Source organism: Heterodontus francisci, chromosome 9 (genome assembly GCF_036365525.1).
Source record: "Heterodontus francisci isolate sHetFra1 chromosome 9, sHetFra1.hap1, whole genome shotgun sequence".
NCBI lineage: Eukaryota > Metazoa > Chordata > Chondrichthyes > Heterodontiformes > Heterodontidae > Heterodontus > Heterodontus francisci.
In genome coordinates, this window is record NC_090379.1 from 80,646,782 (window position 1) to 80,660,447 (window position 13,666).

At 43.9% G+C, this 13,666-nt stretch overlaps 1 protein-coding gene across 1 annotated transcript in view; it reads right to left on the bottom strand.

The window, feature by feature from the left end:
• The window catches only part of LOC137373870 (uncharacterized), a 144,840-nt gene that overhangs the window by 51,046 nt on the left and 80,128 nt on the right, over positions 1 to 13,666 (bottom strand). The window contains exons 9-10 of the mRNA XM_068039375.1: positions 10,197 to 10,259; positions 4,041 to 4,320 (exon numbers count right to left, since the gene is read on the bottom strand). Coding sequence (XP_067895476.1) covers positions 4,041 to 4,320; positions 10,197 to 10,259 — 343 coding nt within the window. The remainder of the gene's footprint in view (positions 1 to 4,040; positions 4,321 to 10,196; positions 10,260 to 13,666) is intronic.

Below are 13,666 nucleotides of genomic sequence, written 5' to 3' on the forward strand. Positions count from 1 at the left end.
TAACTGGCCTGTATTTTCCTGCTTTCTGTCTCCCTCCTTTTTTGACTAAAGGAGTTACCTTCGCTATTTTCCAATCTAATGGAACCTTCCCTAAATGTAGGGAATTTTGGAAAATGTAAACCAACGCATAACTATCTCACTAACCACTTCTTTTAAAACCCTCGGATGAAGTCCATCAGGACCCGGGGACTTGTCAGCCCACAGCTCCAACAATTTATTCAGTACCACTTCCCTGGTAATTGTAATTTTCTTGAGGTCCACCCTCCCTTTCATTTCCTGATTTACAGCTATTTCTGTGATGTTACTTGTATCCTCTATGGTGATGACCAATGCAAAATACCTGCTGAATTCATCTGCCATCTCCTTATTTTCCCTAACTCCCCAGACTCACTTTCTATAGGACCAACTCTCACTTTGTTAAGTCTTCTTTTTTAAATATCTATAGAAACTCTTACTATCTGTCTTTATATTTCTCACCAACTTTCTCTCATACTCTAATTTTTCCCTCCTTATTAATCTTTTAGTTATTCTTTGCCGTTTTTTAATATTCTGTTCAATCTTTTGAACTGCCACCCAATCTTTGCACAATTATATACTTTTTCTTTAAGTTTGATACTATCTTTAACTTTTTTAGTTTACCACAGATGGTGGGTTCTTCCCCTTAAATTTTTCTTTCCCATTGGAATGCATCTATTCTGCGTATTCTGAAATATCGCCTTAAATGTCGACCACTGCATCTCTATTGACCTATCCCTTACCCTATTTTGCTAGTTCACTTTTGCTACCTTTGCTTTCATGCCCTCATAATTGCTCTTATTTAAGTTTGAAAGACTAGTCTTAAACTCACTCTCCTTTCCCTCAAACTGAATGTAAAATTCAATCATATTATGATCACTGCTGCCTAGGGGTGCCTTCACTATGAGGTCATTGACACATTTACACAAAGTAAAAAAAAAATTGTATTCATAAATCACCACTCATGTCCCAAAAAAGCTTCACAGCTAATGAAATACTTTTGAGGTATAGCCACCTGTGCAATTTAGGCAAAATTGCAGGCCAATTGATAGACAGCAAATTCCCACAAACAACAATGAGGTAAGTGAACAGGTAATCTGATTTTAATGGTATAAAAACAGAAAATGCTGGAAATACTCAGCAGGTCTGGCAGCATCTGTAGAGAGAGAAACGGTGAACGTTTCAGGTCTGCGACCTTTCATCAGAACTGATGGGTCATCTGAGTCATCTGATTTTAATGGTGTTGGTTGAAAGATAAATGTTGGCCTGGATGCCAGGATAGCTCTCTCACTCTTCTTTGAAGAGTAATGTTGGATAGAGGCCTGTTACCCGACCTGAACCCAGAGAGTGGTCGAGGCATGGAATGCCTTGCCCGGGGAAGTTGTTGAGTCAGAAACTTTAGGGACTTTCAAAAGGCTTTTGGATAGGTATATGGATAAAGGAGAATGATGGGGTATAGATTAAATTGTCCTTGACAGAGGACAAAGGATCGGCACAACATTGTGGGCCGAAGGGCCTGTTCTGTGCTGTATGTTCTATGTTCTATGTTCTATGAACCCGACGGGACCCGACAACATGTGTCGGTTTCGGGTTGGGTCGGGCCCATTTTCAGGGTCCGGCTTTTGGGCTCGGGTCGGGTCGGGCTGAGTCCAGGTCGAGTCGGGCCGGACACACACGGTAAGTGCTCTGCTGGTAAGTATTGGAATTTTTAAAAGAAATCTTACCTGAGCTGGGAGTCCCGGACGAAACTGAGTCTACACGTGAGCGAATGACATCACGTGATGTCATCACGCATGCGCTGCAGCTTCTTGAAGGTTCGGTGTCAGGAAGGTAAGTAAAGGGATGGTCGGATCAGGGTCAAATCAGGGCGAGTTCGGGTCGGGTCGGGTCGCGCCCGGGGCTAAATTGGAAGGACTGGGGCCGGGTCGGGCTCGGGTCTGCCGTGGCTCGGTTGGGTTCAGGTGAGGTTCCTTTTTCCCCGACCTGAGCAGGCCTAATTTTGGACATTTTAAGTCCAACTTGGAGCAGGCAGCTGAACTTCAACCTAACATCTCAGCCAAAAATGGGGCTCTGTCAGTCTTCTTGGGTGAACACAAGAGATAGAACAATAGAAAAGTTATGGCACAGAAAGAGGCCATTCAGCCTATTGTATTTGCACCCGCTGAAAAATCTAGCCACCCATTTTAATCCCACCTTCCAGCATCTGGTCCGTAGCCTTGCAGATTACAGCACTTCAGGTGCAGGTCCAGGTATCTTTTAAATGAGTTGAGGTTTCTGCCTCCACCACCAATCCGGCCAGTGAATTCCAGACACACACCACCCTCTGGGTGAAAATATTTTTCCTCATGTCCCCTCTAATCCTTCTACCAATCACCTTAAATCTGTGGCCACTGGTAATTGAGCTCTCTGCTAGAAGAAACAGGTCCTTCCTGTCTACTCTATCTAGGTCCCTCATAATTTTGTACACCTCAATTAAGTCACCGCTCAACCTCCTCTGTTCTAAGGAAAACAACCCTAGCCTATCCAATCCTTCCTCATAGCTGCAATTTTGCAGCCCTGGAAACATTCTTGTAAATCTCTTCTGTACTCTCTCCAGAGCAATTATGTCCTTCCTGTAATGTGATGACCAGTACTGTACGCAATACTCCAGCTGTGGCCAAACCAGCATTTTATACAGTTCCAGCATTACATCCCTGCTTTCGTATTCTATACCTCGGCTAATGAAGGAAAGCATTCCATATGCATTCTTCACCATTTTATCCACCTGTCCTGCCACCTTCAGGGACCTGTGGACATGCACTCCAAAGTCTCTTGCTTCCTCTACCCCTCTCAATATGCTCCTGTTTATTGTGTATTCCCTTTCTTTGTTTTCCCTGCCCAAATGCATTAACTCACACTTCTCAGACTGAATTCCATTTACCACTTTTCCGCCCACACTACCAAACCATTGATATCATTCTGGAGTCTACAGCTATCCTCTTCGCTATCAACTACACAGCCAATTTTTGTGTCATCTGCAAATTTCTCAATCATGCCTCCCACATTTAAGTCCAAATCATTAATATATACAGCAATCAGCAAGGGACCCAACACTGAGCCCTGTGGAACGCCACTGGAAACAGCTTTCCATTCGCAAAAACTTCCTTTGACCATCACCCTTTGTTTCCTGACACTGAGCCAATTTTGGATCCAACTCGCCACATTCCCCTGTATCCCATGGGCTTTTACTTTTCTTACCAGTCTGCCATGTGGGACCTTGTCAAATGCCTTACTAAAATCCATGTAGACAACATCCACTGCACTACCCTCATCAATCCTCCTTGTTACCGCCTCAAAAAATTCAATTATGTTATTAAGACACGACTTTCCCTTAACAAATCCATGCTGACTATCCCTATTTAATCTCATAACACTAGACAGACAGAGAAGAGTAGAGGAACATCTCATTGCAGTTTGTGGGAAATTGTGGTGCACAATCTGGCTGCCACATTTCCCTACCACAGTGATTATACTTCAAAAGTAATTAATCAGCAGTGAAGAGCTTTGGGACATTTTATATTCAGGAAAGGGCACATTATAAACACAAGTTCTTTCTCTGTCTGTCTCCGACAGTGCAGCTATCACTTAGTACTGCCCTGAAGTGTCATCCTAAATTGGGTGTTTATGTCTCTGGAGTGGGGAACGAAATAGTCTAATGTGCTGTGACTAATGCTTCAAGAAATACAAAAATATGGCAATAAAATTGAACCTGAAAAATTGGCAGTATGGTGTGACCTTGGGTACGCATCTAGATATTTAAAGTTTTAGAATAAAAACCTTTTCAATAATCCCTGCAGTTCATTGCTGCATTAGTATTTCATTTAAATGACTTTGGCATAAATTGATATGAATAGGGATGTTATCATCATTTTCATTTGTTTTGTTGGCAGGAAATAATTAAAGGGTGGTTTATACTATAGTCATTTCATAATGACGTATTACTTTATGCAGTTCATCCATTCCAAGCTCTCTTCTGGGATAAATACCAAATATCCTTCTGCCGCTGTAATGTAAGCTGTGCTAATAGTTTGCCATTTTTCACAGGGCTTTGTCCTTTCTGCTTGTGCATTAACTTTCGATGTGCTGGTCCAGTCCTGCTATCCCTTGAAAGAAGCGTGACAAGTTCCCGGTAATCTGCTTCCAGGGACTGCAGATGTTGCCTGATATCCTCTATTTGTGAAAGTGTTGTGGTTCCAGTGGACACAGAATCACGGCGTGTTGATTGAATCAGTGAGCTCAGATGAGGAGAATCTAATTCTTGTTCACCTTTATTGAAGCAAAAATAACACTGCAGTAAAGTGAAAAGAAATGCCTTAATACATACAATAGGATACATTTCTCTGTACAAAACAACCTCTGATATATTTCCATTTATTATTCTTACAATAAAAGCCATGTTGCAATTTGTCCCTGGTTCTGCTGTGGTCATTCCTCATGCCGAACCTTGAAGTGTAATAAGCCAGCTGGTGCGGGTCTAACCTGGACTCTAATAATTTTGGTGACACCAAGAGAAGCTGTTACACTGAGTTTTTGTGGGATACGTTAAATCATTTTTTCTGATAAATTTGGGTGGTGCCTTGTGTTGCTGTTCTATTCCAAACAATAGAAAATATAGTGGCTGCAAAATTCGGTTGTGTAGCACCCATATTTTCAGCGCTATGGGTGCCGTTTCCAGTGCAAAATCAGGTGCGCATACAGGTGTTTAAATAAGGGGATTAGCCAGGTGCAGGGAACGTCACCAGAAGTGTGCAGAGTAGGCAGATCGTGACATCAGTTAGCATCCAGCAGTGCCACTTTCAACCTTTTTTTTTTAAAATGCTCCAGCAACGCAGTCTCTTAAGCTTGCACAGCTGACATGCATTCAGCAGCAGCAAGGACATTGCACCAGTGCTATTTAAAAGGGATCATCAACTACTTTCAGGGGTTAATTGCTGTTTGTTTTCTACTGGCTCTGCCCGAGTTAGTAGAAATACCTGGTTTGTACTGCTACTTAAAAGGTGGTAAAGTTTACAGGGAGTGGTATGGATGTGGTAAAGGCTTTGGTTCTGACTTTGAATTCTGCTCAGACCACTTGCTCCCAGATGTGGGTGCAATAGTTTCTAACGCATTCGCCTGCAGCATGACAGGGAGAATAGGTAGAGGTGACACAGAGGAGGACAAGTTGCTCAAAGAGGGAGGAGGAGGAAAGGGGAGAAGGTCTCTTAACAGGAGGTCATATTCCCCAAGGGTCTTCAGACAGCAATTCCCCTACCTCAACCTCATCAAGGGACAGTGTGTGCAACATCTCCCCTTCACTAAGGAGGTGCTCACTGAAATCTGCCATCTGTTGTAGCTTGATCTGGAGCCACAGCACCGGGCAAAGACAGCATTGGCATTGCCAATGGCTGTGAAGGTGGCTGGGGCCATGAACATTTATGCACGGGCTCCTTCCAAGCTACAGCAGGCGATATTTGCAACATCACCCCATTTTCTGTTCACCATTGTGTAAGAGAGATCAATAAGGGTTTGTATACAATGAGAGCTCTGTTACCAGAGAGAACTAGGTGGAGCAGGCTTTGCTATGATTGCAGACTTCCCCACAGTGCAGGATGCCATTGGCTGCACGCAAGTCACTTTGCAGGTGCTGCATGTAAATTCTGAGATGCACCGCAACTGGAAGGGATTCTGGTCCCTCAGTGTCTAGTTGGTGTGCGATCATACTCAGCACGTCATACAGGTCAATGCCTGGTACTCTGGCAGCAGTCATGATGCCTTCATTCTGTGGCAGTTTGTTCTACCATCTGCATTTGAGCCACCGCAACAAACCAGAGGGTGGCAATTGGGCAACAAGGACCACTTGGTTCATGACTCCAGTGCGCAATCCACACACGTGAGCAGCCTGTATATAATGAAAGCCATGCTGCCATACAAAATGTGATTGAGAAGACCACTTGGGTGCTCGAACAACACTTCCACTGCCTGGACTGCTCTGGAGGAGCCCTGCAGTACTCACCAGAGTGGGTGTCACGATTCGTCCTGGTCTGTTGCACACTGCATAACCTCGCTATCATGATGGCACAGCCCTTGCTGCCAGACATTTGGTGAGCAGCAAGGGGAGGAGGCAACCAACAAATCACCTTCATGATCAGACCGTCTGTCATCAGTTCATCCTACTGCAATTACAGTGAACACAACCCCAATTCCCCATTCAAAAACAGATCCACATCTTACCTTTCCTCTGTTACTGACTTTCACAGTGTCCTCATGGCCACAATGCTTTCAAAAAAACCCACCACAAAGCAAACATTTCAAACCATCCAATATTCCAAACAAAAGTCAACTAATCACCCTTGTGCATTCACAGTGCCTGTCTTGTGGGTGCCCTTGAATATCCTAGTGTTCCTGCAGCCATGCTATAGCCACTGGGGCAACATTCCTTAGGAAGGCTGCCAAGTTTCAGTGGGGGAGAATGCAGATGGCCTTGCAGAATGGCCTCGAGCAACTCTGGGCCTAAAAGGCCCGGCTTTGGGCTGCACAACCTCGGCATGGATGGCAGCAGTCTGGGCTGGCCGGCTGACAGGCAACAGCAAGGCCACTGGCAAGTGGCAGTGCTGGGAAGACAAATGGTGTCATCCTGAGGGTGGACAGCAGGTTCATTCTCCATGGTGCTACTGCTGCTCTACTGGGACAGCACCTCAGCAATGCTAGTTATCTGTTGGAGGATTCAGCTTGCAGGAGGGCAGTCTGAGCTTATACTGCAGCAGCCATTGAGTGGTTTCTGCTTGAGCTGTAATGGAAGCTAAGACATCGGCCATCAGACGCTGTATCGTGGTTAGGTCCGCAAGTGTGCTGATAGAGTTGGTCACTACTTCCAGGCTGGAAGGGATGAGCTCTAAGCTCTGCAAAAAGCCTGAGCCAAGTTGATGCCAGACTCCTCTGTGCTCCTGACCATGACCACCATAGCCTGCCCATGCACCAAGGATTGCATTTTTATCTGGGCTGCCCCATTGAAGTTTTCAACTGAGTCCTCTGCAGTAGAACTCATGGACAATCTCATCCCCTGGCGAGCTGGCACCTGCTCTATCCTTGTTCTCTCCCCTGGCAGCTGGTCATTCATGCCTAGTGTCTCAGCATGTTCATATTCAGTCTCTAAATTACACACAGTCTTTTTATTTGTTTGTGGGATGTGGGCATCACTGACAAGGCCAGCATTTATTATCTATCCCTAATTGCCCTCAAGAAGGTGGTAGTGAGCTGCCTTCTTGAACTGTTGCAGTCCTTGCAGTGTAGGTACGCCCACAGTGCTGTTAGGGAGGGAGTTCCAGGATCTTGACCCAGCGATGGTGAAGGAATGTTGATATAGTTCCAAGTCAAGATGGTGAGCAAATGGGAGGGGAGCTTGCAGGAGGTGGTGCTCCCATGCATCTGTTGGCCCTGTCCTTCTAGGTGGTAGAGGTCACAGATTTGGAAGATGCTGTCGCAGGAGCCTTGGTGAGTTGCTGCAGTGCATCTTGTATATGGTACACTCTGCTGCCACTGTGTGCAGGAAGTGAATATTTAAGGTGGTGGATTGGATATCAATCAAGTGGGCTGCTTTTTCCTGGCTGCTGTTAAGCCTCTTTTGTGTTCTGGAGCTGCACTCATCCAGGCAAGTGGAGAGTATTCCATCACAGTCCTGACTTGTGCCTTGTAGATGGTGGACAGACTTTGGGGAGTCAGAATGTGAGTTACTCACTGTAGAATTCTCAGGCTCTGACCTGCTCTTGTCGCCACAGTATTTATATGGCTGGTTCAGTTCAGTTTCTGGTCAATGGTAACCCCAGGATGTTTTTGGTGGGCAGTAGGGGGAGTGGGGGGATTCATCGATGGTAATGCTGTTGAATGTCAAGGAGAGATAGATTCTGTCTTGTTGGAGATGGTCATTGCTTGACACTTGTGTGGCATGAATGTTACTTGCCACTTATTAGTCCAAGCCTGAATGTTATCCAGGTCTTGTTGCATGTGGGCACAGACTCCTTCAGTATCTGAGGGGCATTGTCAGTTTCTGAGCTGGTGGTTGTAAGTGTGAGAGCTAGTGACAGTATTTCTTCTTCGTCACTTTTTTCCACCACTGGCTAGGTTGCAGTTGCTTAAAGGAGACAAGCACAAGGGTAGGGTTGTGGTGAGGGAAGGCAGGGAAAGGAACAGGTGCATGCTTAAACCATCTGCAGCTTGTAAATCAGATAAGATTGTGGAGTGAGAGGGAGGAGGGATGTGAGGAGGAGGATTAGATATGAGGTTACTGTCAGTCATTTGGGATGGTTTCACCCTGCCGCTGTCCACAGCTCAGCAATGGCCACTCATCTCCTCCATTGGAGTCAGGGCACACAGATGTGCCTGTCCCCCGCTGGTTAGGTGCTGCTGCCTCTGGTTGTGTGCCACCTTCCCTGTAAGAGAGAGGGAAATGTGTCAGTGAGTGTCATGCAATGTACTTGGATGATGTGGCTATCATGGTTGAGTAGCTGGCAGTGTGTGAAAGCTGTGAGATGTGGGTGTGAAGCGTGCAGCAGCAATATGTGTGAGGGTTAGGTGAAGTTATGAATGTTAGGTATGAGTCATGATTGATAGAGATTGTCGATAGGCGAGTGATAAGAATGTGGTACATTAAGCAGTGTGTGAGGCTAGTGAGGCAGTTGGTGGGTTATGGCATTTGAAGCTGCTTTTACTGACCTTGAACACTTGTATGAAATCACTGAACTTCTCGTGGCACTTCATCCAGGTCCTCAGGTCTAGATTCCAGGCATTGGCTGGCACAACAATCTGCTCCTACTGCCTTCTGAGCAGTTGTCTGGAAGGCCTCATGTCCCCCTACAGATAGATAACATCTCTCCTCCTCTTCGACCAAGGCTTCCAGTACAGCATCAGAAAATCTTGGAGCCCTCTCTCCGCCAAGTTGTGCTCTAATTCAGCATTCTTCTTGCTCACACTCTCTTCTACAACCAGTTCCACCACCTGCTGCAGCCAGAATGTACCTACCCTTTAAGAGGTTCAGGATGGCTTTAAATAATGCAGGTAAGCTTTAAGTGGTGCTAGCATCTCACGATTTTGCACCTCCTGCTTGGGCATGCAGCCACTCAACAATTCACTTAGTACAAGGTGCACTCTACACACATTTAAATGAGCAGGTAGCAAAAGTTTGCATGTTGAATACATCGGAAGCAAGGGGCAAGGCTTAACAGCGCATTGCGATCCCCGCATCCGTTTTCTGACCTTATCAAAATTTTGCAGCCTGCAGCTGCACAGTAGACTGCAAAATCAAAATCCATGCATTAGTTTGTTCCTTAGTACAGTATAATAGTTTTAACCTGCACCTGTCAGGGACGAAACAAAATCTGTAAGTTAAAGAAAGTCAGAGGATAGAGACATTCAAAAATGGTGCACAACCCAAGCTCATGATTCGTACAGAGTTGTCAGTTAGCTGGTTATGTCTTACATAGGAAGACATTGCATTTCCTTTGAGGAAACTATATGAAGCCCAATAGGGCAAAGAAACATTGCAATTATAATGTTAAAAACAAAGTACTGACTCATCTAAAGCAGCTTATTACTACAAGTAATTTATACTAAGACACTCCCAACTAGGCCACATTGCTTCTGAATTGCCCAGAAAGGAGTGACCCAGTCTAGGAATGAAAGAGTTAACACTTTGAAGTACAAATGTATATGAAAGGTGTCCTTCCACCAGTGGGCAGGTAATGCAGTGCAGATTAGTTTGGGGGTTCAAACATTTTACTGGGGCAGAGCGGAAAGGAACTCTACTTTTTATATCCATAATAAACCAGGGAGTATTTCAAGCTGTTATTGGATATCCAAAGTAAAACAAAATGTACAATTTTACTTTTAAGAACATTTCAACACCACTCTGAAAATCCCATCACCATCTCCTTTTATTACCTTTCAAATATATATCATATCAATATTTTCTGATAACATTTTGACAGTGTCATAGCATGGGGAGAATTAAAAAGCAATAATCTCATTGAAAGTTTCATTTGACAGCACAAACCATATGAATGAAGTTCAAATGGCTCAGGTTCACCATTTGAACCTGGAGATTGAATTACAGCCTTAAATTCACTTACATGTATCATGCATATCTATCATTTAAAATGTTTTTTTCTTACCACTGCTGCTGCCCGCCATAGGACAGGGAAGTAATCCTGTGTTGTTTGAAGAGAAAACTAGTGCTGTGGGATGCGGAACAAAAACATTACCAATTTTAAGATATAAACAGAATCTGCAACATTAATTTTGGTTAATTACTCAATAAGTTACTGCTAGGTATATAGATTCCTTTGAAAGATTGCTATTAGTTGTTGCTATTTTGATGTTTACTTGTACATTTCTTAATATTCAAAAACAAACTTAATAGGGCCTATTTTCTGAATACAGAATTCATTGAAGGATCTGCATTTGCATGTTCTTTGGTGCACATTCATAGAAGTTAAACACTTCAGGGGGTGAAATTGGACTCAGGCGATATTGCATTGGTTGCCTTTTCTATGCCCTGCCTGATATTCAGTTCCTTTGACATCAATAAAACTGAATATTTTGGCCTGTTGTATAACTGTGGGGAAATGTGATTTTGAGTCCCTGCCTGAAACCAATTTCACCCCCTTCTTCTGCAGCTGGGAAAGGCTTCCAATCAAATGCATTTAATAGAAATAATATCAGCAGATGGAATGAAGTTTGCGAGTTAAAAAAAGGAACAAGTTAACATTGCCATTCTCATGTAGTTTAGATATGGATAAGAATTGAACTTTTAATTTGCTGTCTTCAGTGCTCTTGCCAATAACAAGTTTATCATCTGTATTTTGCTCTGAATTCATTGATTCCGTGAGGTTGAGAGAATTAATCTTTTGTTTTTGAACTGCACACAATCCTAAAGAAGGACCTAATTTGCTTGGTTCTTTTCCTGAACAATCCATATTGGCAGTGGACCATAAGTAGGAAGGAGCTTGTCCGTTTTGTTGACTGGAAGGCTGGTTTATTAAAAGGGTTTTCACAGGAGAGACAGGAAGTGAAAGAGGCTTGAATTTTACCTTTTCTTGAACTAACAGTTCATCCAAAACCATCTTCTCAGAACATGTCATTACTTCAGTCTCAGTCTTGGATAACTTCACAATGTACTGCTAAACGCAATGCTTTTTGATTGACAGACTGCTGAAGAGACTTGTTTCTCTTCTGAAATGCAGAGGAAGCTCTTGAACCAAGACAGAGTGTGGGCTGAGTTTGAAAACCATCTCTAGAACAATCTTTAGTATTGGACTGTGGGCAAATCTCAGAGTCAGTCTGTGGGGAGGCTACATTTGGTATATTTTCTACTGCTGAGTTTGTCAGTTTCACAGTTGCACAATCTATATCTAAAGGACAATATTAACAGGTGCAATTGTGATTAGAATTTTGAAGTCTCACCTTCTGAATGAAACTGGACAATCTAATCTGTGCATCTGGCATCTTAAAAGAGTCTTAAACCAGTACCGTTCTGTTTTAGTTTTTAGTTTAGTTTAGAGATACAGCACTGAAACAGGCCCTTCGGCCCACAGAGTCTGTGCTGACCATCAACCACCCATTTTATACTAATCCTACACTAATTCCACATTACTACCACATCCCCACCTGTCCCTATATTTCCCTACCACCTACCTATACTAGAGGCAATTTATAAAGGCCAATTAACCGATCAACCAGCAAGTCTTTGGCATGTGGGAGGAAACCGGAGCACCCGGAGGAAACCCACGCAGACACAGGGAGAACTTGCAAACTCCACACAGGCAGTACCCAGAATTGAACCCAGGTCGCTGGAGCTGTGAGGCTGCGGTGCTAACCACTGCGCCACTGTAGAAACTTCTATCAGCTTGGTTTAATAGTAGCATTCTTGCCTCGGAGTTAGAAGGTTGCGGGTTCAAATCTCACTCTAGGCTGGCACTTTAGTATAATTCTGATGGTGTGCTGCATAGTTGGCGGTGTCATCTTTCAAATGAAAAGTTAAACCAAGGCCTTATCTGTTGAGGTGGATGCAAAAGATCCCATGACATTTTTGAAGAGCAGGGAATGGACATAGAACATAGACATAGAATTGTACAGCACAGAAGGCTACCATTTGTCCCATTTCTGTCTGTGCCGGCTCTTTGAAAGAGCTATGCAATTGCCTCAGTCCCACTCTCCTGCTTTTTCTCCATAGCTCTGAAATTTTTTCCTTTACAAATATATTTCCAATTCTGTTTTGAAAGATACTATTAAATCTGCTTCCACCATCCTTTCACGTAGTGCATTTCAGATCATAACTCGCAGACTGCACAGCAGTGAAGCTCCTAGCTCCACCACTTGTAACATTGTTTATTTAACTATAAATGGAATATAAAATTAAAGTACGATATAAAAATAAGGACAGAATGCATGATTTTTTAAAAGGAACTGAATCGCATCTGTGAACTCTGATGCGATTACCTGCTGCCTTTAGGTAGGGACTTCTAGGATTTTGATCCAGCACAGTGGGCGGCACAGTGGCGCAGTGGTTAGCACCGCAGCCTCACAGCTCCAGCGACCTTGGTTCAGTTCTGGGTACTGCCTGTGCGGAGTTTGCAAGTTCTCCCTGTGACCGCGTGGGTTTCCGTCAGGTGCTCCGGTTTCCTCCCACAGCCAAAGACTTGCAGGCTGATAGGTAAATTGGCTATTGTAAATTGCCCCTAGTGTAGGTTGGGACTATGGGATTAATGTAGGATTAGTATAAATGGGTGGTTGTTGGTCGGCACAGACTCGGTGGGCCGAAGGGCCTGTTTCAGTGCTGTATCTCTAAATAAATAAAAATAAATAAACAGTGAAGGAACAGCGATATGCTTCCAAGTGAGGATGGTGTGTGACCTGGATGGAAATTTGCAGTAATGGTTCTTGTAGGTAGTAGAGGTCATGGATTTGTAAGATTGGAAGAATCCTTGGGTGAGTTGCTGCAATGCATTTTGTAGATGGCACACACTGCAGCCATCATAGAGAGAGTATATATTTAAGATGGTAGATGAGGTGACAGTCATGCAGGCTACTTTATTCTGGATGGTGTCAAACTTCTGAGCGTTATTGGAGCTGCACTCATCCAGTCAAGTAGAAAACATTCCATTATACTCCTGATTTATGCCTTGTCGATAGTGGAAACGCTTTGGGGAGTCACACATCATAGAATTCCCAGTCTCTGACCTTCTCTTGTGGTCACAGTTTTTACGTGGCTTGTCCAGTTAAGTTTCTGATCAATGGTGACCCCCAGGATAATGATGGTGGGGGATTCGACAATGGTAATGCTGTTGAATGTCAAAGGGAAGTGGTTAGGCTTTCTCATGTTGGAGATGATCACTGCCTGCTACTTGTGTGGCGCACGTTACTTTCCACTTATCAGCCCAAGCCTGAATGTTATTCAGGTCTTGCTGCATGTGGGCATGGACCGCTTCATTGTCTGAGGCATTGCAAATTGAACTGAACATCGTGCAGTGAATATCCCCACTTCGGACCTTATGAAGGGAAGGTCATTGATGAAGCAGCTGAAGGTGGTTGAGCCTAGGACACTGCCCTGAAGAACTCCTGCAGAAATGATCTGAAGCTGAGA